The 27,148-nt window shown below is 40.8% G+C and overlaps 1 protein-coding gene across 1 annotated transcript; it reads left to right on the top strand.

The window, feature by feature from the left end:
• The first annotated feature begins 453 nt into the window (after nucleotides 1-453).
• Nucleotides 454-2,453, top strand: LOC147630330 (putative xyloglucan 6-xylosyltransferase 3). The gene has a single exon (XM_086810165.1). The coding sequence runs from the start codon at nucleotides 641-643 to the stop codon at nucleotides 1,856-1,858; it is 1,218 nt and encodes a 405-aa protein (XP_086666291.1). The 5' UTR covers nucleotides 454-640; the 3' UTR covers nucleotides 1,859-2,453.
• Nucleotides 2,454-27,148: the final 24,695 nt, after the last annotated feature.

Below are 27,148 nucleotides of genomic sequence, written 5' to 3'. Positions count from 1 at the left end.
TTTTGAAATAATTTATTTATAGAATTAGCATTTAGTATAGATTTACATAGTGATGGTTGGTTGACATGTGTGAGGTGTCCTTATTTTGATTGGTTGAAAAAATTGTCAGTATGATTTATTGGTTGTATGCACATTTTAGTTATTGGTTGATTATGCATGTTTGAATACATGTTTTTGGTAATATCTTAGCTCAAGAAAATATACATTTTTAAAGAAAAATAGGTAATTGAAGTAGTAAGTTTTATGATCTGTTGAGAAAAATGTTTCTTTTGTGAACTTTAGTGTGAATTTATAAATATCTGTTCACATCGATGACTAAGTTTTTGAGAAAAATTATTTGAGGGTCGTTATCTTCATAATTGAAATTTTCAAAGTCTGAGAGCCGACTGCTTGACCCCTTCTACGTACAAAATCTGCAAGGCCAACTGATCAATTGCTACTCTACATAGGTGATCACCCGATCACTTCCCTCTTCGCTTTGATCGCCGTCCGCCGTCCGCCTCCGCCTCCGCCTCCGCCTCCGCCGCCTCCTCCTCTCCTCCTCCTCGTCTTCTAGCACCCGTTAACTTCCCTCTTCGCTTTGATCGCCGCCCGCGCCTTCCCTTTGTTGCGTTCTGTGTCAACACCAGCAGGGTCCAATATGAGGAAGCTTCCCAAAGCCACGCAGCTCTACAAAACCTTCCACAACACCAAAATTACCCTCCTCTGTGGTTTAGTCACCTTCTTCGTCCTCAGCAGGGTTGGTGTGAAGTTTCCCACCGACACCACGGACCTCAGGCATGAAGACTTGTCCTCTTCATCCCGAGAGGCTAACAGACTGTTGCAGACTGCAGTGACGGAGATAGGAGAAGACGATGAAGAGGCTGCAGCATCTCGCATAGACCCGGACAAGCCCTATCGCTTAGGACCCAAAATAACAGATTGGGACCAGCAAAGACAAGCATGGCTCACTGATCATCCAGAGTTTGCAAGCAACGCAAAGCCTAAAATACTCCTTGTCACAGGCTCCCCCCCTAAACCATGTGATAACCCTGTTGGAGACCATTACTTGCTCAAATCCATCAAGAATAAGATGGACTATTGCCGCCTGCATGGCATCGAGATCTTCTACAATATGGCACACCTAGATGCTCAGATGGCAGGTTACTGGTCCAAGCTACCGCTCCTCCAAAACCTCATGCTTGCGCATCCGGAGATGGAGTGGCTATGGTGGATGGACAGTGATGCCTTCTTCACAGACATGGCCTTTGAGGTCCCATTGGAGAAGTACAAGGAGCATAACCTCATCTTGCATGGGTGGGATGAAATGGTGTACAATAGGAAGTCATGGGTTGGACTGAATACAGGCAGCTTTTTGCTTAGAAATTGCCAATGGTCATTGGACATGCTGGATGCATGGGCACCCATGGGGCCAAAGGGCAAGGTAAGAGAGGAAGCAGGCAAAGTGCTGACAGAAACCCTGGATGGCAGGCCACCATTCGAAGCAGATGATCAATCTGCACTAATTTATCTGCTCATAAAACAAAAGGAATTATGGGCCAACAGGGTGTTTTTGGAGAATTCATACGGTCTTCATGGGTATTGGGTTGCTATAGTGGAGAATTTTGAGAAGCTGATGGAGTCTAGAGCTCATCCTGGCCAATATGGGGATGAGAGGTGGCCCTTTGTGACCCACTTTGTGGGATGCAAACCATGTGGAAGCTATGGGTCGTACTCAGTGGAGAGGTGCTTGAAGCAGATGGAGAGGTCCTTCAACTTTGGGGACAACCAGATCTTGGAGCAGTATGGTTTCCAACACGAGAGCTTGGGCACCTTCGAGGTCAAGAGGACAAGAAATGACACAAGCCAACTGCTATGATCTGAATCCCTCTCTTAAAGATCATAGTGATCTAAAGCTCCGCATGAAGTCCTCTATTTGATTCAGGTTCAAGTACTTTTTCTTGATCAACAACTAGAGGTTTTTCTTCATAAGTAGGATGTGATGTGGTCCTCTAAATGGTGGCCTCAAAAAGCAAATGTGGAAAGAATTGTGAATGTTCCATTGTGATGGCAAATCTAATCGATATGTAAAATGATTAATCTTTTTAGTGATCCTAAATGGTCCATAGAATCTTGCTCTTGAGAAGAAGTCATTGTGATGGCGAATCTAATCGATATGCAAGGTCATTAATCTTTTTGGTGACCCCACCTTGGAGCCAATTTTCACCAATGGGTTTTTCTCAACACTCTTGAGTCTATCTCTTTTCAATCCTTTTAAGAGAAAGTATTCACCTTCTTTAAAAGCCATCTTTGGGTGGTTCAAGATAAGGGTGATGCATGCAATTTGTGTAGTTGGGCACCCTCGATACAATTTGAAAACATGTATTTTTCTACCTTCAAGGGCCAATATACCCTAGAGTAAGGAGAGGAATTTCAATTGAAGTTCTTTTACTGAAACATCACACATATGTTTTAGTACACTTTTGATTGCACGGATTGTGTTGTTGTCGTAAGGATGTTCCGCACTTCGAATATGCAAGATACTAATGACTTTTATGTCTTAGCTTATATGAACTTCCAAGCTCAAACATAAGAAACTCACATAACATAGAGGTTATTTTGATTTATTGATTATTTTATCTTGTTACGCTAATTTTTTTTAAATTATTGTATGGACTTACAAGTGTAAAAATAGACATTTTTTTTTTGCAAGATCTTTATAATTACAAAGCTCAGTTTGAAATATCCAACATTGAGAAGATAGAGAAAGGTTGTGATATGTGGTACTAAAGTCAAATTTTAATTTTAACGACGATCGGTTAAATTTCCTTGGATCAAAATCTGAAAAGAAGGCCTATGAGAGTTTTTTGAATTACATATAGAAGTTTAATATTAATGCAAATTAATTCAAACCTATATGGATCAAAGGACTTATTATGATGAATTTATTTTTTGAAAAATGGCATAGGGACAACAGAAGTACCAGTAATAGTTTGCACCATCTAGTCCAGCCAACCATGCGTGAAAAATGCATGAGAGTTGGGGCACTTGTTTGCATGGTTAGGTTGTCTTTAAGATGATCTGCAAAATATGTATGAGCCAGATTTTTAGATGAGATAAAATGTAGAAGTCTTCTAACTTAATAACTAATGGAGTAGAACTCCTAGCAGTAGTGAAATGGAGGGGGCATTGTGCTAAAGTATTTTGGAGCCACATTTTTAAAATTTCTTCAATAATTCTTCTTTGTATCCAAGTTGTTATTTTCAATCAGAGGATGTGCCTTTTGTGTCTTCCTGTCCATGCTCATTCTTAGTCAATCACACACCAATGTAAACATTTTCAGATTTCTCTGAAAAATGAAATACAAGGTTTTTATTGTGCATGTCATTGTGAAGTACGCCTTTATCATGCACAATCAACATGGTAGTTGAGATGAAGTGTCATGGATCTAATTTTCTAGGGAGATAGAATTTAAAAGAAAACTTGCAAGATTTGATTTAATTCAAATAATTTAGCAAACACCACATGCTCAACATATTCAATAATTGAGAGAAAAACAAATAAAAATACTTAGCTTACAAAGCACGACTCCAAGATTGGGTGCAATCATCCCCCCTCATGTGTGTATGGCCTATTTTCCCCCACACATGAGTATTTACGCAAAAGGTGCTTTTCTTGCAAGACACTGTCTTATCTTCAAAAATAGAGTGTCCATAAATCGAGGCTTGGGTTTAAAGCATATCACGCTTTACAAAAATATTAAGGATCAAATCTGTGCTTGATAAACTAAGGCTTTTCCAAATAAATCACAATTTGCACAAGGCGCTAGCACATGTATTTACAAAGCTTGTTTATAAAAATCGTGTGCAAGTAATAAATTTGTGCAACTGCTTTTCAATCCTTGGAATCCTATTCACCTATAAAATAACCAACAATAAATTGGTGAAACAAATATTCCATAAGCATACAAACCATAGCCACACACATGTTTGCCAAGCGTAAGTAACCCAAGAATCACTCCTCCATACGAACCAACTGAAACAAACATTGGAGACCCCAAACATACGTCAATATCCACCAAACGTATTAATATTTATAATGGCATCACCCATGATATTAACATAATTTGGCTTGACGTAAAGATAATCCAAGTGTCTCTGAATTATCTAAGAGGGTAGAATAATATTTTTAAGAGGGCTTAAAATATATTCCCATAACATTCCCTTTTGCTTGAGTTTGTAATTGCTCTCAATTGCCGGTTTGTTGAAAAGAACGGAGGATCTCAGGAAAAGCACAAAAATATTTCTCAGGCACCCATCTTGTATCTTCACAAGGATGATTTTGGAAAGTCACTAAATATTTGCTATATTCGTTTCTAGTTTGAGTTGATGTTATCTGATGATCAATGATAGTGTATGTTAGTAAAACTTCTTCTTCACCTTCAATAAGAGGTGGTTCTTCATATACTGGATGAGTGGGAAGTTGTCCTTTGAAAGATTTTAACAAGCTAACATGAAATGAATTATGAATATGCCAATGAGAAGGCAATTCAAGTTTACATGCAACATTATTAATTTTGTGAATTACCTTAAAAGGTCTATAAAATCTTGGGGCAAGCTTAACAATTGGGAATTTTTCAACACTCTTTAGTCGACACTTTTCAATTCTCAAAAGTACATAATCTCCAAGTTCAAAAGATATGGCTTTACGTTTACGGTTTGCTTTGTTAACATGTTTTTCTTGAGCATAATCAATTGAATGTTTTACATCATACACAGTTTTGAAAGGTGCTCGACCAGTAGCCGAATGAGGAGTATTATTGTAAGCAAACTGGAGAAGATGTACTTATCCCATGAATTAGGTTGTTGGGAAACATAGGCTTTGAGTGGATCTAGGATAGTACTATTAGTAACCTCAATTTGTCCATTCGATTTCGGATGGAAAATTGTGGAAAAATCTACTTTAGTACCTAAGTTGGAGAATAGCTTGATCCAAAAGTTGCTATACAAAATCTTGAGTCTTTGTTAGAAACAATGACTTTTGGCAATGCGTGATGTACAAAGATTTATTTGATAAATATATTCACAACTTGCTGAGATGTCAAAGTTTTCTTGCAAGGTAAGAAATATGCTTGCTTACTTAAACGGTTAACTATAGTCCAAATCATATCATTATGAATCGATGTAGTAGGCAAACCTATGAGATGAAGTCCATGGATATTTGTTCCCAAGTATCATTTTAGGAATTGGTAGAGGAGTAAGGAGTCCTTATTTTCAAATGAGATGAAATTGTCGGTGTGGGGCCTCAAGGGCCTTCCTCGCCAGCCTTCGCGGCTGGCATGCCTGGAGGGCCCTGATGCTTCCCAGATTACATGTGTGGGGTCCCCACTTGAGGCCCCGCACATCGAAATTTTCAAGAAGATTTAACTTTTTTTTAAACGTACCTTCTCAGCCTCATCATTCTGTTTCCAGTTTGATGCATCTAAATCTGCCCCCCAGGGATCGCTCTATCACCATGCACAGGGTCAGAGAGGTCAATGCGTGGTCAAGGTCCAAAGAGCTCCTCCTACAGCCTCTCAGATTCTGCATTTGAGATATCATACTCAAGAGCAGATTCTGCAGCACTTCTTTGGATGTGGATAATTGCAGAGACATCATCCATGCTCATGCCATTGTATCGGCCAATCTCAGTTACTTGTGGAGGGACATCCACAGTGTCAAAGCCAATGAGGTCTTCATCAACATCCCAGACAAGGTGTGGCAGTAGAGCTCTTCCTCCCTCAAATCCAAGACCTCAAGGACATCCTGCATGAGCAAGTACTCAACACCATCTATAGTGATGGCACTCAATGATGCAAGTTTTGCATTCTCAGTAGGATGGGCTGCCTCTTGGTGGATAGTTGACAAGTCCAGAGACAAGCTACGTGCCTCCTCTTCTTGCTTGTCTAGGATTGTCTCCTCTGGCTCCTTCTCTTCATAGGTGAGAAGAGGCACCACTGGCTCCTCATCATTCTCCTCTTCAAAATCAGAGCATAATATATAAATAGCAAAGGCAATATCCCACTCGATGAGATCGATTGGGTTTGCCTCCTCAAACATGAGGGGCACAGAGGTAGATCGGAAGGGGGGGGGGAACATGTGCAAGTGCTCTCTATGGTTGTCACCACTCTTCATGGAGAAGAGGAACTCTACGGGTATCAACCGAGCAGTGAAGTCAAGGATAAAAAATGTGATATCATCACATCTCGCACAAAAAATGCAAGCATTGAGCTATCGGACTCTAGAGTCCTAAATATATTCTCTAGCTCAACACTCTGACAAAACCTAGGGTAAATCTGGTCAGACATCTGACCGCAACAGGTTTCACTCATCCACTGTGCGAACGCATCATGATGATGAGAATCCATGGTGGTGAAGGCGTAAAGGGAGCAAGCAAGGTGGAAAGAAAGTGAGAGATAGAGAATGCAATAGAAGTGAATGAAAATAACCCCTAGTTATACTTATAAATAGAGGACACGTCAATAAAATATAATAAATAATAAATCTTACTTCTATTTCTTGTTACATATTATTATTATTACTATTATATTTTATTATTTACAAAGTTACTTATATTATTATTTACACTTAAATATATACTTAAAGTTATATTTATTTTTATACTTATATCCATAGACTTAAAATTAATGACACTTCATTAAAACATAAGAAATCATAAACCATATTTATATTTCTAGGATAATTAATTATATTATTGTTTACACTTAAATATATATTTAAACTTATATTTACAATTATAATTACTTATACTTATCTTTATTTTCTTACATATTAATGGGTTCGAAACACAGAAGACTTAAAAAAACCACTATAATTTATGAAAATGAAATAAAATTAAATTAACAACATTTTTAGAGAAACAACTTTTAGTATTCACTTGAAAGAATAAGAATTACATGGACTCTACAATTTCAAGGATGTGTGGAGCAACACACTATTTGCATGTTTTGCAATGTTCACTTCCACTCCCAACCTTTCTACCATCCAACTTAAAATAAAAATTACAAGGGGGATCATTGGACATGAGTTGGATTTCCTGCCTCAAAAAACTAAGGGGCCAATAACTTTCTACATTAACGCTAAAAGGGTCATGACCCTCCCAAAGAATATTCATATCAATGAGTGCTCAATGCATGCCATCTCGCATGTCTTGGTCCAAGCTGAGTCACTCCCCTCGTAGAAGTTGCCACCTCCTATGCTTGAAGCGAATGCACAAAGTTTGTCTTGCAATGAAGTACCTATAAAAAAAACAAACAACCAACATAAAAACATAAAATCAACATTCAACAATCAACAATCAACAATCAATATCTTACAATGAGTCACTCCCCTCGTAGAAGTCGCCACCTCCTATGCTTGAAGCGAATGCACAAAGTTTGTCTTGCAATGAAGTACCTATAAAAAAAACAAACAACCAACATAAAAACATAAAATCAACATTCAACAATCAACAATCAACAATCAATATCTTACAATGAAGTACTTATGAATACAAACCATCAACAATCAACAATTACAGTAATTCTGCAATCTTACATAAAGGTTATATCTGACACAGTAATTCTGCACTCAATGATATCATCGTGGGTGGTGAGTTCTCTTGAGATGCCATGACTCATTCAATAACTGAGTCATCCAATCCTCAGATGGGCACTTGCATTGATAAGTAATCTTAGTTTTCTTAACTACTTCACAGGATCCAAACAAATGTGCAAACAAACCAAATGGTACAAACCAACTTAGATGCACATCTCTAGAGCCTGTGGATGGTTTCATGGCAGCATGAACATCAATTTTTATCTTTACCCCCTACATGCTTCTGACATGTCTAAGCTAGGATTATACCATTCCTGGGGCTAGACAATGGTGGTAGTGGAATATACTCCAAACTATGTCTATCCACATCATACACTAAATCATGAAAGTAAACATTCTGAGATGCCAATTCGCTTACACTCTTGTTGTCATAGATCAAGTGTGTGGCCTCTGGAAACTCGCTCTCATGGAGGAAGTCCATGAGGCATTCGTAGGCAGCCATGTGCTCTAAAACTTGAGAGTGGAGGTGGCTTCGGCTCTGCTGAGAATGAGTGAAAAATGACACATAAGGCCTTCAAAGTACTATTTATACAAGACAGTGTCATTTCACACTGACCCAAAAAAAATGTTGATTTTTAAAAGATGAAACCACCTCTTCAAGAAACTAGAAAACATATTTTAAATGTCAAAGTATCTTAGAAAATATTTTTGTATACAAAACTCCAGTGGAGGGATATTATAAAATTGTTATAGTGGGGATACTCATAGCTTAGATTCTTTGAACTAAGGTGACATCATCTGGCCCCCAATTCGAGGAAACCTTGGTGTTTGCTTCCATCCTCCTTCCAACCTATCCAAAAACACCAAGGTTGGAAGGAGGATGGAAGCAAACACCAAGGTTGGAAGGAGGATGGAAGCAAACACCATTGTGTTGGGTTTTTGCTTCCATCCTCCTTCCAACCTTGGTGTTTGCTTCCATCCTCGATGCCGAACTCGATGCGGTCCAATGGCACTGGGCTGTAAATACACCCAATCTCCCTTTTGAATTTTTTTTTCAACCCAAGCACCATGTTCACCCCTGGTATTGTGCATGAGCAGAGCCCTAACCTCGTCCCCCCTTGGCCTCCTCCTCGACAAAGATGCACTACCCTCCATAGTGTGTTCTGCTAGAAAGCTTTTAGGGGGGGAGAGAAAGAAGGAAGGTTGCACAGTACAGGTTGTTGCCGGGAGAGGGAGGTAGATGTGGGTGTGAGGAGATTTGAATGTGTGTACGCACGCATGATAGAGATAGGGAACGTTGCAAATCTGAGCACAGTAGAGAGAAGGAAGGGAGTGAGAGAGAGAGAGAGAGAGAGAGAGAGAGAGAGAGAGAGAGAGAGAGAGAGAGGGTTGCATAGTAGAGAGATAGGTTAAAGATCTACTTATAGTATAGAGAGAGTGAGTGAGTGTGTGTGTGTGTGTGTGTGTGAGAGAGAGAGAGAGAGAGAGAGAGAAGGTTGCACAATGGAGAGAGAATGAGATATAGAGATTTAAGGTTTAGGGTGAAGAGGATGATTTTGGAGAGAAGAATAATATGTAGGGAGAGAAATTTGAGGTGAAAAAATAAGTTTTTTTATATAATATGGTTTGGGTTGGGTTTTGAGAGGGAAAAATGCACTTTTGATTTTTTTTTTGAAAAATTTAAATTTTTAGGGTTTTTTGACCCACGAGAATGATGGGGATTGTAATATTCCTCCCTCCAGCTTTTGAGGTGTAAAGGTGTAAGAACCTCCCTTTCTGTTCGTGTAATCATCCCCTCTCTAAAATGGAAGAAAGATCTTGTTTTACCCTGTTTTGGCCTTGAGAGAGAAAATATCTAGAGAGAGGCAATTCAAAATTGAGATATCTTTGGATACAAAAATTCTCTTAGTGTGTAAAATGGATTCCCCTGAAACAAAAGTTCAAAATGAACTTTCTAGCGTGCATTAGGGATTAATTGAAAATAGTATAAGGGACCTTAGCCTAAGGGTCTACATTTTTAGAAATTTTTGGATTATGGTCTAATTAAGGTTCCAATGGACCAATTAGATTAATCCAAGTGTTGGGGTGAGATAAATCCAAATAATAAAAGAAAAAACCCAAAAATGAGTAAATGCTCACATAAGATGAAGAGTTGACTCTGAGTGCAAGATTTATTAGTTAAAAATTAAGAGATATTAGTAAAAAAAATGAGATATTTTTGGAGAAATGACGCATTTTTGACACCTTGGTAAGGAGAGGGAGACTCTTGAGGTAGGCGCCTTTTTCACATGTGTGGTTAGGTTTTTTAATGGAAAAAAATGTGATATTTTTACCTCTCCTCTCTCGTGGAATAGACTAGATAAAAAAAAAGAGCCAAACTCGTCCAAATTGAGTCAAACTGAAGTTGAAAAATTCTAGAACCCAGTTGGACTTGGTTAGTGGCCTCCCTCACTTATAAATAGACCCTCATTCCTTTGTATTTTCATATTGGAGCTATACCATGCCAATATTATCTTAAAATAATCATATTTCTATTACCCCTTAAATTTTCCTCTCTCTTGGGAGCTTGGAGCTTCTCTCTCTCTCCAACAACTCTTGAAGTTGCTCTTCTCCTCTTGGTTAACCAATTGATTTGGTTGGGACATTCACTGCTAATAAAGAATCAAGCCAAACTTGGAGGTAAAATTGATTTATATGGTTTTTTCAATTATCTCAATGACTTTCTTCTTCTCAACCCCTCTCAAGCTTGAGAAGATTTCAAAATGCTGGTTTTTATTCAAATCAAGCTTTCCCTAAGATTCTTAATGTCTAATTAGCATTAAGTTAATCTTTATGCTTAATTATAATGCTTTCTATAAGTAAATCTCTCTCTCTAAAAGAGTAGCCATCTTTATGGCTAAATCTCTTGGAAAAGGATGCTTCTTAATGATAGTCTCTTATTTCAAATCTAAACTCTACGCTCGATGAGCTAGAGGATAGGAATTGATATTTTCATGATTTTGAGTGAAAATAATGGTTAATCCTTTTTAGATTGTTTATGAGTAGAAAATAATTACTTTAAGTCATTCTAAATGAAAATAATGGTTAATCTTTTTTAGATTGTTTATGAGTAGTGAAAATAATGGTTAATCCTTTTTAGATTATTTGAGTAGTGAAAATAATGGTTAATCCTTTTTAGATTATTTATGAGTAGAAAATAATTACTTTAACTCATTCTAAATGAGAAAAGGATTATCATAATAATTTATGAAAGGAGGAATATCTAAATTAGCTTAATTTAGTGGAATAATCATAATTATGCTTATAATTATGGTTAAAATTATGATTTGAATACATAGTTTAAATTTAAGTTTAAAAGAAGAACTTCTATCATATTTTCATTTTACAAGTTCTTATTCTTTTATTAAAATTGAGAATTATCAGTTATAGTAGTGAAGCTATGGTAAAATTTTCATGAAGCTATGAGATGTGAATGGATGTGAATGAATGTGATGAGATGTAAATGTATGTGAATGTGATGTGATGATATGTGAATGGATGTGATGAGATGTGAATGGATATGATGAGATGTGAATGGATGTGATGAGATGTGAATGGGTGTGATGAGATAAGAATGGATGTGATGTGATGTAAATGGATGAGAATGAGATATAATGATATGGGAATGGATGTGACGAGATGTGAATGGATGTGATGTGAATGGATAAGATGTGATGTGGATAGATATGAATGTGAATGAATGGATGGATGTGAATGAATGTGAGGAGATGTGAATGGATAAGATGTGATATGGATAGATATGAATGTGAATGAATGGATGGATGTGAATGAATGTGACGAGATGTGAATGGATAAGATGTGATGTGGATAGATATGAATGTGAATGAATGTGATGAGATGTGAATGAATGGATGAAATGTGAATGGATGAGGTGTGATGTGGATGGATGTGAATGTGATGTGATGTGGATTTGGGTATATGTGAATGGATGTGGTGTGATGTGGATGTGGGTAGATGTGAATGGATGTGATGTGGATTTGGGTAGATGTGAATAGATGTAAATGGATGTGAATGTGATGTTAATGGATTAGATGTGGTGGATGGATGTGATGTGATGTGAATGGATGGATGAGATGTAATGTGAATGGATGGATGAGATGTAATGTGGATGAATGAGATGTGATGTGATGTGGATCTGGGTAGATATGAATGGATGAGATGTGATGTGACATGATGTGGACCTGGATATATGTGAATGGATGAGATGTGATGTGATGTGGATGGATGTGACATGATGTGATGAGGATAGATGTGATGAGATGTAATATGATGTGATTGGATGTAATATGATGTGATTGGATGAGAATGGATGAAGGACGATTAGAATAGGTATGATTGGATGTGGAATAAGCAATGTGAATTGATGTAGAAGAATGTGGAATAACGAGAAATGATGTGGAACAATGTGAAAAGATGAGAGTTCGTTAGAAACTGTATTTGTGAAACCTGTTTTTAAATGATTGTTTTATGTCAAGAATGCTGGGAAGCATTTTGACTATTGTCACGTAGGCGGCAGACCGGATGGCCATGTCCGGGGTTCAGTGGGAGAGGACGCCCATGCAAAGTCACGGGCGGCCAGGCTAGTGTGGACGGCAGGTCACACACTATATAGCCTGGGGGATGAGGGGCAATCCTCATTCTTCCTCTATGGCTGGGTGGTGAGCCAGAGGCCGTCCCCTCTCGTGGTAACGCCCGTTAGGCGGCGTTACGGGAATGTAACACTGGTATCAGAGCGTGGCTCGATGGGATTGTCAGAGCCCGCGCGTGACCGGGGGCCCGGATCCCACTCGATGGTTTTCGACCATTCATCTCCTTATCCTTATCTCGAATAGAGTGTGTGGAGGGAGGCAGCCAAGGAAGAATGGAGGGGAAGAATTCACTCTCTCTCTCTCTCTCCCCGTCACACACAGCAAGCAGCATCGCAGGTAAGCAAAGCAATTTTCGTTTGTTTTTTTTTTCTGCATTGCGAAGGAAACGTTCAATCTGTGTGGAAGGGGGGGGCGCAGACCCGAAAGCTGCGAAGAGTAAGCCCACGGAAATGGCAGCCCCACGAGTTGCGTTAAAGCTCCGTGTGGGAGCTGCTGTGTGTGAGGCGAAAACACCCAAGGCGAGAGGAGCCCAGGGCCGCGTTGAAGAGCCTGGGGGGGGGGGCTTGCCTTGGAAAGGTGCTCCTCCTTGACTGCCGCCAACCTCCCTAAGCCTGAACAGGGATGCAGTGAACGTTTCGGAGTTAAGCGCGTTGTTGGCGGCAACAACAGGCCAGAACTGTCTGCAGTTCCCGATTACACACCCCGACGCCTCGCTAGTGCAGGCTGCTCACCCGCCCAAGCTTCGCTTGGCCCTTCGCAACAGCACGGTGGTGGTGTCCATCCACATGAGAGGGGGGGCGCCTTTGCCTGTGCTGCGTAGCCAGCCAGGCCAGCCAGGCCAGCCATGGGCGGCCAGCGGCGGCGGCAACGACCACCAGGCAGCCGACCAGCCCAGCAAACGCCACGACATGAGAAGAAAAGAAAAAAGAAAAAAGGGTTAAAAAACTATTTATTTTTTAAATATATTTTCATTATTTATTTTTATGAATAATGAAAATAACGGGCGGCCAGCCCTTGATGCCATCACATATGGACCTGCCAAGCGCACAGCTGGCAAACGGGCGGCCAGCCAGAATCGTGTGGACACTCCCCACAGGCGGGCGGCCACGCCCAAAGCGGCGAGGGCCGGCCCGGCCCGGCCCGTTATTTTATTTTGTTTTATTTTATTTAAAAAAAACACAAACAACGACACACCCCACGAACCAAACCCAACATGGCCGTCGCGTCGTGTGGCCGTAGTGCCCGTTTTCCACGAAAGAGACCCACCGCACACGACCGTAGCGCCACGTGCTAAGAGAGAGACAAATCCCATGGCCGTAGTGCCGAGTCCTTCGAGAGAGAGCCGTTCTATGGCCGTTGTGCCTAGAGAACACGTCTATGGCCGTAGCGCCTCGAAAGTAGCACATGTGGTGATCACACATTTGGTTCACAAAGACTAAATTTAAGCTGAGCATAGACTTAGTATTGACCATCAAAGTCACGTAGTTTGGCTATAGTGTAAATCTAAAACCGCGGTGTGTTTTACTTGGGCTAAGAGGACCGGCAGTGGCATTAGTTGTGCCCAAATTAGACGAAGTGCTTATCATGAGAAATCAAGGTAAGCCTAATTGAGCCATAGTGCTCATAACCCTTCACAATATTTTAACAGTTGCTACAAGATTGTGATAAACTTTGGCAAATGAGAACCATGTACAAGCGTAGTCTTGATGTGGTTATGCCTTGTGTCCAAACAAGTTGCTTACTGTTTGTAGCAACAAGAGATCCTTGGCCCGTAGAGGCAAGCTGGCCTTTGTTGGTAGTAACAAAATAGTGTCACTACTTGGGCCTAGAGAGTAATGACTAAGTTTAATTTAGTCACGTAGATTGCCTTATAAAAGTAATCCCTAAGGTGTGTATTACTTGGGATAAAGGCGCTAACAGTGCTGCTAGCAGTACTCAATTTGGTTTATCTAGGAGTACTAATCTGAGGGATTAGCATACGCCTAGGTAATAATAGCAGATTTAGGATTGATTTGTAGAAATCAAAGGTAAATCTGAAGGGATATAGTCTTGAGATATAATGCTCAATGCCCTTATAGAAGTTGATTGAAGAGAACTGTTCTTAAACTTACTAGCATGTTTTTCTCTTCTTTTTATTGCCATGCGTTGACATCCCACTGCTCGAGAGTTTGTGGTGATCTTTCGAGAGGGGGGAAAGAGCCTTTTTATATGTCACATCAATTGGTTTGGTGGTAATTTGATGGTATGGGACATCAAATTCTCACGGAATCGATTGTAGTCTTGGTGGAATGGGATGCCAAGGCTTGTGCATGTAACTTGACTCTTTGGCAGGTCTGTATGTACACTTGTCTATAGTGATAAAGTGTGCAAGATAAAATTTGAACTTTGAAAATTACCAAATATAGCCATAAGTTGGGATAAAACCCAGTCACAGAGTTTGGAGAAGCTCTAGGTAGCAAGACCATGATGGTGTGCTAGTGCTAACAGAGTGATTTAGTTCCAGAGTGATCTAAATCTAGAGGTTAGCAGTAAGACTAGCTTGGTTGGACAGTTTCATGCATGGGGGACGCCCTATAGCATTTTGCAAGCGTAGTCTTGCCTATGTTCAACATAAGTGTGCGATTGTGAGCACATTTTAGTTGCTACCATATGAATTTGGGAAATATATTACTTTCCTACATAAGCAATTGTAATATTGCATGACAGGCTATTTTGCTTACAAAGTTCATGTGCGTGTAAAGCCTATAAGTCGTATGACCCCTGGGGAATGAGTGGAGCATTTCTAGGATTTAATAAGGTTTTACATGGCAATAGTGAGTAGTATCTCACTCCAGACGAGCCTGGTTGTTGTTAGTATCGGATCCGACATATGTAGTGTACATAAAATCGGGCTGAGCTAGGATAGGAGGCTAAGCCGGAGAGCTTAGCGGTAAATCCTAGTGTATCTGGTGAGTTTTGACTTAACCGGAGTGTTAAGAAGTAAACTCAAAGTCTGGGGCTGAACTGGAGTGTTCGGAGGCAGACATATCTTTTGTTAAATCGGAGAATTTAGCAACAGATGAGCTTGGGGTGAACCATGGTACCTAGGAAAAAAGCTCTTCACACTAAAATAGTGCACAATAATTTTAGAGTGATAAAAATCCATCGCAGGAATGTTTTACAACTTTCCATAGATGATAGATGAAGACCATGTACTTTACGGAGTTAAAGTACATAGGTGGTGACTTCGGCGCCATATTTTTTGTAGGAAGTCACCAGTGGTGTAATTAGGTCAGCCGAGACTCCACAAGACCTATGCACTAGTTTTTAAGTTGACCTCTATGATAAGGACGTCCAAAAATTCGTGTTGTAATACCAGAGATTGTACTACAATGTGCAATGGAGGGGTCAATTTGTGTAGTCACTTCTTAGCAGCAAGTGACTTAAGCATCTTGTTATAGATGGTTGTATATGGTACTCCCACTCGGGGGAGGTACGCCATTGGGTACGGAGTTACTCACAGACTAGTATGGAGCTACTACTAGTGTGATGATAGTGGGTACGTAGTTACTCACTACTAATACATAGCTGCTAATAAAATTAAGATCCTTGAGTGAAAGATACTCTAGATCAACATTTTAAATTACCGAACCACAATACATGAGTATCGAGGTACTCATAAATATGTTGACATTGCTCAAATCGAGGGACCGATTTGTTTGATGGTATGGAATAAGCAAGGAGAGTGGAGTAACTTAAAAAGTTACACATCACTAGTCCTAGTGAGTTGTCAAGGTCATCTGTAGTTTGATGATCCCCTCTACCCATTCAATTTTGCAAGCCCTGGCATTTAATCCGTAGTGATTATGAGTTTGGTGTGAGATATGGTTATGAAGTTCTTACAAGAGTACTCATTTATTTGCTTGTCATTGGTTATAGCTTGGTAGAGATTGCCACCTGTGATGGGTAGGTAGCTTTGCCACTATAATGAGGAGGCAGCAAATAATGTTCTCATAGTTATACTTCATACCAACACCAAACAGGGATAGGATGAAATTCCTAAGTTCATCATCACGAAGTACTGTGATGTTTACATTTATATTGAATGTAATAAACATTAAGGTTGTGTAATTACCATCAATTATCTAGCAACCTATGGCTTCGCAGGAAGCTCAGTCATTATCTGTGGATTGATAATGTGGTTATTAGTAGTTTGGAATTTTTCTTGATAGATGGTACAACCCACCGAAATGATTCATAAGTGTGTAACCGCTTATGAAGGGTAATAATATGCAACAATGAAGCACTTTGTTACAAGTGTGAAACCACTGATCTGTTGCAAAGCAGTTTATCAATAGTACCACCATATGTGCGTAGACACTAAACCACATCTTCGTTGCAAGATGTTTAAAAGTTTCTTGGAAGGACTCAAGAATATAACATATGATATTAAACACGGTCTAGATTTGTTCTTGGACCTATGACACTAGCGCGTAGTTCGCTTGAGAGTAGAGTTTTTGAGGACAAAAACCTTTCTTGAGAGAAAGGAGGGATATCCTCAAATATCACATAAACTCGAATAGTTGTGTGAGTCCAGACAATACTTGAACGGATGTGTCTGGTAATAGCAACAAAGAGTTGTAAGTGATTGGATGTAACTCCAGACACCCATAGAGTGGTGCAAGAATCTTTATCAAACATCTCCACATACTATATGGTCTGCCCCCGCAGATATAGTATGGCATAAGAGATAGGAAGTTTGATTGTTATATTTGAAGGGAAATCTTCAAAACTTACATCTACTCTGAGTTAGAGTGGAGTTTAACCATCCGTAGATTGATGGTAGTTAGAAACTCAACAATATTCTAGAGCATATGCTTGTGTAAAGATGTTACTCTAAGAGAGAAAGTATCTCTCAGCTTTAGAACTAATCCTTGTGATGCATGATTAGATTGGCTCTAGTTTATTTCTCCTATGGCCGTAGAGCTTTCCAAGGAGAAGTTTTAACAAGTTGGTGATGCAACATGGTAGCGTAGTCTACAAATATCTAGTAGCATGGTCTAAGAACTTGCGCTACTAGAGTGCTCTCCAGTACATTAGCTTCTATGCTAATGACATGATGCAAAATCAAGGCATGAAATTTGCCTTAAGGTTTTGGTTGAAATACCAAATCATGGCTTGTGTGAGCATGATCCTGTCTTTACAGAGGTCTGGTGCGCTGTACGCGTACGCACTTTGTCACAGCCTCGCCCACCTTCCTCGCCAGCACGTAATGCTAGTCCGGAGAGACTGGCCGTAGGTGCGGCAGGTAGCGAGGCGAGAGTTAGTCCAGAGAGGCTAGCCGAGCCTTCGGGGTATAGTTTTGATAGTCCAAGTGCGGGTCATCCTGGGATTCAGAAGACCTATGCACTAGTAAAAAGACAGTTTTATTGGCCTAGTTTGTTTAAGAACGTCCAGACTTATGTGCTGAAATGCAGTAAGTGCCAGGTCAATAAACATGAACGTTTTAAGGTTGGAGGACTACTCCATCCTGCTGGAGATTCCTCAAGGGAAATGGGAAAGCATTTTCATGGATTTCATTACCGGTTTACCCAGAGGGAATGACTCGGTGTGGGTGGTAGTGGACAGGTTAACTAAAATGGCAAAGTTTATTGCCACGAAGAAAACTGTAAAAACACCAGAGTTGGCAAAACCCTTTATTGAACATCTCTACAAGCTATATGCCTGCCTGCAGATATAGTGTCGGATAGAGATAGAAAGTTCAACAGTCATTTTTGGAGAGAAGTCTTCAAAAAGCTGGATACTACTCTGAGTATGAGTACGGCAGATCATCCGGAGTCTGATGGTCAAACTAAAAGAGTTAACCAAATTCTAGAAAATATGTTGCGTTCTTATGTTAGTAAGAAGCAATCTAATTGGGAAGAGTACTTGCCCTTATTGGAGTTTGCCTATAACAGCTCCAAACACTTAGCGACTGGATTTACACCATTCATGTTAATGTATGGATTCCAGCCGAGATCTCCGATGGCTGTAGGCCTAGAAAAGGAGAAGATTCAATCTGTCAAGGATTTCCTTGAAGATATGAATGATATGCTCAGAGCCGCACGTGAGAGCATTCGTAGCGCTCAGGATCGCGCTAAAACTTATGCGGATAAAGGACGAAGAAAGGTGACCTTTGCAGAAGGTGACTTTGTATTCCTCAAGGTTCCTGCGCAGACAGAAACCATGAAAACGGGAAAGTGTGATAAACTTTCTCCGAGATATTGTGGTCCTTTTAAAATCCTTAAGAAGATTGGAGACGTAGCATATAAACTTGAGTTACCGGAGAGTTCTCAAGTCCATCCTGTCTTCCATGTCAGTAAACTGAAGAAATCAGTTCACGGGTTAGATAATGCAGTTTCTCCAGAGATTTTGGTGGACTTGATAGAGCCACCAAAGATGCCACATGAACCTGAAAAGATTCTAGAGTATCGTGATAGACAAACCCGACATAAAGTGTACCAGGAGGTACTTGTTAAATGGATAGATAGGGATGAGGACGTGGCAACCTGGGAACGCCGTAGTGCAATTTCCATAAGGTTTCCCCAGTTTGTTTTCGAGGACGAAAACTCTTCTTAAGGGGGGGTAATGTCACGTAGGCTGTAATGCCTGTGATGACCGACGGCAGACCGGATGGCCATGTCCGGGGTTCAATGGGAGAGGACGTCCATGCGGAGTCATGGGCGGCCAGGCTAGTGTGGACGGCAGGTCACACACTATATAGCCTGGGGGATGAGGGGCAATCCTCATTCTTCCTCTATGGCTGGGTGGTGAGCTAGAGGCCGTCCCCTCTCGTGGTAACACCCGTAGCGGCGTTACGGGAATGTAACAACTATCTTGTCGATTATGGTCATGAACGACCCAAGTGAAAGTTGTAACAGCTGACGGAGAGTCAATGGAGGACGTCTCGTGTGGCAAGGTTGATCGAGGTCTTGACCAGCCTTGATTTGATTTAAATGGTGAGCTTTTGACGGTGGATGAGGGACCAAGGAAGCGGCCTGAGTGAAGCACTAGGTGACCTGCGAAGGAGCCTAGAGGGTGCTGACCATACGGTGCTCGGGCTCTGGGTCACCGAAAATACCCACGTGTGCATCGAAGAAAATGGAACAAGGAGTTAGAGTTGTTTTCTGAACACGAGCATGGATCTGGTTAATTGGCCTTACTGGTCTTCAAAAAACGGATGAGTCCATGGCTCTTTTATATGGATCTTATTGGTTGATCTTGTTGATCTTCAAACGGAGAGTCCATCTGGATTTTCTTATATACTATGAGCTAGGGACTATTGAAGAGGCCCCTGAGTGAGTAGGTGGTGAGCGTTCTGGTTGCCAATGATGCCATAGGTACACCGATGAAGGAATGATTGAAAATTGGAATTCAAGCTAGATATTTTGGAGGATTATGATCAGTGATACTATGGTTTCATTAAAATATTGTTTTAAAGACAACTGAATTTGTGAAACATGCAATTTCATATTGGGTGTGTAAGTGGTGTGACTATTTTGAATTATGCCTGAAGTGCCGGCTAGGGGGCCTGAGAACTCTTTTCCTTGGTACCCGGAGCAAAACATAACCAATTTTCTAAATGGATCCTATCAATACAGTGGTTGGGCCATTGGCTAACCCATGGGATCGGATGGGGTTAGGCTAGATTGATGGATCCTAAAACAAGACTAAATTATGTTAAGTTACGATAGTTGAAGTAAATCACGAATAATCCTTGTTCTATGGAAAAGAATCAATGGTTGTGCCTCTTGATGAGGAAAAAAGCATTGGTCTCTATGATCCAAGTGCAAGTTCCTCCCTTGACCCGCCGACCATGTGACCTGCGAGTTTGGTCAGAATGAAAAAGGAAATTTTAAGGCTCTTGACTACGTTAGAATAATTTTTCCTAGAGGAATCGCCTATGCTTTCTGGGCAAGGGAAGTTTTTCACGTTTGGTTTTGGAAGAACCGAGAGATTAGTCACTTGTCCAGATATTCATGGGCGAGGCCCTGAGTGGGAGACTCTGTCCTGCGCAAGAAGTGCTGTGCTACTTCCGCTGCTAGCACCCCATAACTCATTGCACATAGGGGGCAGGGATCTTTCAGGGATGAAAATTGTGGAGACCTGTACTTTTTAGAAGCTACCCCCTTGCTTTATGGCACCCTCCTACTGTTTGCACTCCACCTCCCTATTTTATGGCACCCTCCTACTGTTTGCACTCCACCTCCCTAATTTATGGCACCCTCCTACTGTTTGCACTCCACCTCCCTAATTTATGAAGGCCACTGCCTACTTTTTGAACCCCACAAATTTAGGAATAAGGGAGATAAGCCTAGTTGCCCCCTACTTTTGGAGGAGACCAAATGTGCACACTCCTCTCTTCCTATTGGTCCATTGCTAATGAAGGTCATTAGCAAAGGGCCCATAAGATGCCCAAAGGTTTCCTAATGATCTCTTCGCACGTGGTTCCTACATGCATCACATAAAACTTTCCATCCAAGGGATTATTTCCAATGTGGAACAAAAGTTTGTTGACTGTGGCTACATAGTGAACTTCTTGAGATGCCACTGTTGTGACCGTGGGATAGGAGTGTCTTTCAATGGGGGTTGCCCAAGGGAAAGCTATGTGTCATGAGACATTAAATTGTAATTAGCCCCTGTATCTACAAGAGCTAATTTTTGGTGGAAGCTTGTCGGGGTGGTCATTCCTAACCATAACCGAGTAGGCTTCACCTCCCACTCTTCTTCTTCGAGGTCTATCACTTGGGCCATGTTGACCACTATATTTTTCTACCTAAGTTTGGTTTTCCTCATTTTAGCCTCTTGTTGGGCTACGTGTTTCATTTCTTTATGGTCCTTTTTTCTTTGTTTCTTTGTCATGAATGGCCCTTAGGGTGGTTTCGGTTAGGGGGCCATAGTAGCATTTTAATTTGCTACCGTTGAAATATCCCACCATTTTGACATCGTCAAGTGTCTCTATGTGCATAGTGCCTTGTGGGGTTATCTTAGTGAATAGGAAGGGTCCTAAGCCTCTAAGCTTGAGTTTCTTTTTATGTGTTTTTATGCTAAAAAGGAGGAACATGTCACCCTCATTCATTTGCTTATCGTTCATCTGGTTATCGAACCATTGTTTACGTCTTAGCTTTTATACGATTATGCTATATACAGCTTAGGAGGCGTGTTTTGTCAAGCTTTTCAAGCTCGAGCAAGCGACACCCTAAGACATTCCCCGTGAGTTTTTCTTGTACAGCAATGTGTAAGCTGGGGACCAAGAACTCCATTGGCATAACTGCTTCAGTACCATAGGTCAAACTGAAGGGTGTGGCATTGGGAACTACCTTGTAGGAAGTTTGATAGGCCCAGAGTGCTGTTCGGCGGTAACTTTTGTTCCCAATTGTTGCAGCTGGCCTCAACAGTTTTGGTGAGAATGGCACACAAAACTTTGTTAGTGCTTTCTACTTGGCCATTTGCTTGGGGGTAATATGGGGAAGGTTCTCTATGAGTGACAAGGAATTCTTGTAAGAGGAGTTGGATAACCTCATTAATTAAGTGTATTCCATTGTCGCTCACAAGATCAAGAGGGCAACCGAAGCGTGTGATTACTGACTCATATAGGAATTTTGTAATAGAGCGTGTATTAACTTTTTACGGGTGGTGCAATAGTCTATGGTAGTGATTATATATCTGGCTTGAGTGTACCTAGCCGGACTTATAGACCCAATTAAATCAATGCTCCACTTTTCGAATGGTTGCAAGGACACAACAGGGTTTAGGGGCATGTTGTCCTTAAAGAAGGGATCATTGCTCATTGTCATTCATCGTACCATTTGACGTATTCTGTTGCATTAGCCATTAAGGTGGGCCACCCCCATAACCTAGTTGTGAGGACTTTGCGTGCAGTGGTATCTGCCACCACCACAGGCACAGTGAGCTTGAGTCTAGAACGGAGACATACTTGTCTTCACGGACACAACGTCTAATAATCTTGTCTTTTCCTTACCTGTAGAGTTGGCCTGCAATGAGTTGGTAGGCATCGGACATGGTCCTTATCTCGAAGGGGGTCAACTGGTAAGCCATTGGTTATACCTCCTCGCCCCAATCAGGAACTAAACATTATTGGAATAGGGTGGCATCTGGTAAATCATCATCAACTCCCACCGGCGGCTCGCCATTGGGGATTCTTAACATGTGGGTGGTCTCCCAGGACATGTGGGTGGTCTCCCAGGACATGCTGTGAGCCCTTCCTCACTGTGATAGTGAAGTCGAGCTCAAGCAAGATTAGCCACCTGGTGATTCTTCCTATTGTACGTGGCTTGTTTACCAAGTATAGAAGAGATTAATGGTCTAAAAAGAAGGTAAATTTGGTCACCACCAAGAGATAATGGACAAAACTTCTTAATGGTGTAAACCATGGCCAACCCTTCTCTTTCAGTCGTGGTATAATTTCTTTCGGCCTTGTTTAGTTGGTAGCCTGGCAAAGATGATGGGAAAATCCATCTTGTGTTTGCCAGGCTGGGCCAACACACATCCAACAGCAGCAAAGGTGGAGGTGTCGATATAGACATGAAAGATAATGTCCCAGTTGGGGGACCTTAGAATAAGAGCACTTTGCCAAGGCTTTCTTGAGGGTCATATAAGATTGTTGGCATTCCTCCGTCCACTCAAGAAGATCAAGAGTTCGTAAAGAGGTTAAACTATATTGGCATACATAAAAATGAAACTCCGATAATAGCCAACATGTCCCATGAAACACTAGACTCCCTTAAAATTGGTGGGTGGGGGCAGCTCAAGGAGGAGCCGCACCTTACTATCATTCATGGAGATTCCTTGTCAAGAGACAATGTGTTCAAGGATGACTCCATGCCTCACATAGAGGTCATCCATAAAGACCTCAAGGAATTCGTGAAGATATTCCTTATAGACCGTACCCATTATTCATTGGAAGGTACCAAGGGCATGGTCAACCCGAAGGGCATGACACGATATGCTTAAGTGCCCCATTTTGTGGTAAAGATTGTTTTGTGCTGGTCTTTGGGGTCTATCAACACCTGGTTGTAGCCAAAGAATCCATCAAGGAAGCTGTAGGCTCCCTTTCCTGTGACTCGTTTGAGCATATGTTCAGTGAAGGGCAAGGGATAGTCATCCCGTATGGTGGTGGCATTGACCTTTTTGAGGTCCACACACACTCTTACCTTTCCATTCGTTTTTGGCACCATCACTATGGGTGATACCCATTATCTGCACTCTATTTTATAGATGAATACGGCATCAATGAGTCTATGCTTTTCTTCTTGGACTATCTTGGAATACTTCGGGTTCATAAGATAAGCCCTTTGTTTGACCAGTCTTGATCTATTCACCATCAAAATGTTAAATTTGCAGCATTGTGATGAGCTATGGTGATCAAATGAAAGAGTCAACATAATTAGCAAGTGATTAGATGATGATTAAGATAAGATTAGTGAGAAATTAATCTAATAGCTTAATGTAGGCATGGATAATAAAAAACCATCAAATTCTCATTAGGCCAATGCCTCAATTTATAGGTTGTACATCCACAAGATGCCAACCATCTAATCCCACTGATTTCTCCTTGATTTGTGCCAACCATCTAATCCCATTGATTTCTCCTTGATCAGTGGGATTAGATGCCAACCATCTAATCCCACTGATTTCTCCTTGATTTGTGCCACCTCCCCTATATCTGGGGGCACCTTTTCCTAGAATTTTTCCACACCCCTATATTCACTCATGCTACCCTTGATTCTCTCATCAGTAGATACCTCTCACCTTTTCACTGCTACCCACTTAATTACAGACTCCCTTTTATAGTCTCTTGCTAAGGGCTTGTTCTTGGACACACCCATTCACTTGCATATTTCAACACCTCTCCTCAAGTGAATAACTCTAGCACACCTGGACCCTATACCAAGTTTCCCTCTTACTTGGTAGCCCGCGACGACTAGTGCCTCAAGTCCCTAACTCATAGTCCTTGACATTCTCTCTCTATGTGTCCAAGGCTACTACAAGTGCCTGTGACCTTGACTAAAGTGCTCACGCATACAGTGGTTTTACTCTATTGGGGCAGGTTACATTGGGTTGTGGGGTTTCTCTCTCTTTCTCTCTCTTTCTCTCTCAGAAAAGATATCCTAACTCCTCTTCCTTAGGAGTCTCCATGAAGTTTGTCGATGTCGATCCTTCTTCATTTGGTTTGTTGTAGCAGTCTCTAGCCATGTGTCATGGCTTCCCACAGTTGTGACAAATGAAGGTCCTTCCTCTTCCCCTACCTCTTCCTCATCCTCATCCTTGTGAGAGTCCTCCTCGGGTGTAGAATGCTCTCTCCTCTCGAGTTGTTGGGTCCAACTCTTTCTTCTCTTTGACTTTGTTCTCTTGCTCTCTAGTAGAGCTCCTTCTATCTCATGTACCTTCAATTCTGGTACATTCTTTAAGGTTGCCACAATGTTCTCATAATCTCCTTTGTCCACACTCTTCAAAAGCAATGCTAGTGCCTCATCATCCTCTACCTTCTTACCAATGGATTTGTTGCTTAATGCCAGTGCCTCATCATCCTCTACCTTCTTACCAATGGAGTTGTTGCTTAATGCTTTTGTATTTGTTCATGTGTGGTTAGAGGTTCACTTTCCTTTATGTCAATTTTGTAGAATTGCATTAGCAAATTTATCTTTGAATTGTTTTCTTGAGTGCAAAATAATTTATTAAGTTCATCCCATGCATCCTTAGCTTGTTGTATCCCTGCAATATGGTGAATGATTTCATCATTTAAACTGAGTGCAATGAGTCCTAATGCTTTCTCATTCCTACTCTTCCACTCATTCTCCCTATGCTCCTCTGGACATTCATCTCTTCCCTCATTTAGCCTCCACAGATTCTTCCTCATGAGCAGATACATGGTCTTTGTTTGCCATGTATGGAACTGCTCCGCGTTAAATTTAGCTATTTCTTGTGCATTTCTCATGATTATGTGAAGGGGGGCTTACCTCTTGATCCAATTCAATATTCAAGGGTAGTGTCTACTCTTTACAACTCCAATATGATGTTTAATGATGATTACAAGAAGTTTATCAGCATGAATTCACTAAAAATTACATAAAGCCAAGGGTAACTGATATATGTACTGAATGATTGGAATATCAAACCATCTCCGAATTGTAATCTGAAGTGATAGGGATTTGTATCAGATACCCAATGGTAAATTTGAACCATTGATTGCACCAAAATATAGTGATTAGTGCTAATTAATCATTGATTAGTAAAATAATCCCCTATTTTGTGTGTAAAAAATAGTGTGCGGGGAGGCCAGGTCTGGTCCCTTAGAGTTCAAACGAGCTCAAATCCTTTCAAAGGCATCAATAGCAGTTAGTCTAATATAAGATCAAGCCAAGAAACAAAGAATTTGACCAAACATTGAATGCTTAATCTCTATTTTACCAAAGTCACTTTGTAAATTTGATGCAGAGTTTGATGCCACTTCTCCTTGAGGAATTTCTCAAATCAAAGATCACTAGCATGTAGAGCACCCTTGAAAACCCCTATGGCTAAGAGGAATCAAACCAATTCCTTTTGTGTAAGTGTAGATCTACAAATCCCTTCAGAAACTTGGCTCCAGTGAAATTGTGAATTTCTCCATATCTACGTGGCGGTTTGACAAGCTGAGGTGATGAGCTGGAGCAAGGGGATTGTGGCTAGCTATGGCTGAAGGCTTTTGAGCTAATGTTGAGCCTAGAGGGAGAGGGAGCTAATGTTGAGCCTAGAGGGAGAGGGAGCTCCTCCACCAGGTGGGGGTGCAAAGGTTAGTTGAAAATAGACTTAAAAATGAATTAACTCCTAATTATGATTAGTAGAGTAATTAGCAAGGTAATTAGGCTCAAAAATCAGATGAATCCTAAGCTTGGCTCTGATACCATGATAAATTTGTAGCATTGTGATGAGCTATGGTGGATTAAATGCAAGAATCAATATAATTAGCAAGTGATTAGATGATGATTAGATGATGATTAAGATAAGATTAGTGAGCAATTAATCCAATAGCTTAATGGAGGCATGGATTCTCAAAAACGAGCAAATTCTCATTAGGCCAATGCCTCAATTTATAGGTTGTACATACACAAGATTCCAAGCATCTAATCCCACTGATTTCTCCTTGATTTGTGCCACCTCCCCTACATCTGCTGGGGGCACCTTTTCCTCCTATATTCACTCATGCTACCCTTGTTTCTCTCATCAGTAGATACCTCTCACCTTTTCACTGCCACCCACTTGATTACAAACTCCCTTTTATAGTCTCTTGCTAAGGGCTTGTTCCCGCACACACCCATTCACTTGCATATTTCAACACATTTCAACACACCCATTCACTTGCATATTTCAACACACCCATTCACTTGCATATTTCAACACACACCCATTCACTTGCGTATTTCAACACAAAATGGTGTGCTTGACTACTTTGGGAGGTACACCCTTTATATATGTGTACTTCTAGGAAAATAAATCCTAGAGTTTTGTGAGTAGAGCGATGAGCTTGGTCTCTTTCTCAGTAGAGAGGTCATCTCCAATGTATGCTCGCCTTGGTCTTCACCCGGGCTTGCCAAGCTAATTTCCTTTACCTTGGATGGACCATCATATGAGGTCCCTAGTTGTCTGTTTGTGGGACCTTTGGGCCAAGTTATATTGCACAAATTTGTCGGCCATCTAGAAGGTTTTGAAATGTTTGGTCTCTTCTGCCCTCGCACTTTATTCTTCTATTAGTTTTTGCCTTTTTTTTTCCACCAGCACTAACTTCTTTATTACGTGCCTTGTGCATAGAGTGACAAAGCTTTTCAGGTTCGAGTTTGGGATTAATGGATTCCATTGTCTTTGGTGTGGTAGTGTGGACCGGAAGGGAGTTATTTATGAACTCCTTTT

Source organism: Cibotium barometz, chromosome 16 (assembly GCF_041138505.1).
Source record: "Cibotium barometz isolate CiBa-2024 chromosome 16, ASM4113850v1, whole genome shotgun sequence".
Lineage (NCBI taxonomy): Eukaryota > Viridiplantae > Streptophyta > Polypodiopsida > Cyatheales > Cibotiaceae > Cibotium > Cibotium barometz.
The sequence above is the reverse complement of the archived record's forward strand: the minus strand, read 5'-3'. Positions and strand labels throughout refer to the sequence as shown.

What these genes read in the sequence shown, in the direction of transcription:
- LOC147630330 (XM_086810165.1), top strand. Translation starts at nt 641, where the DNA reads ATGAGGAAGCTTCCCAAAGCCACGCAGCTCTACAAAACCTTCCACAAC.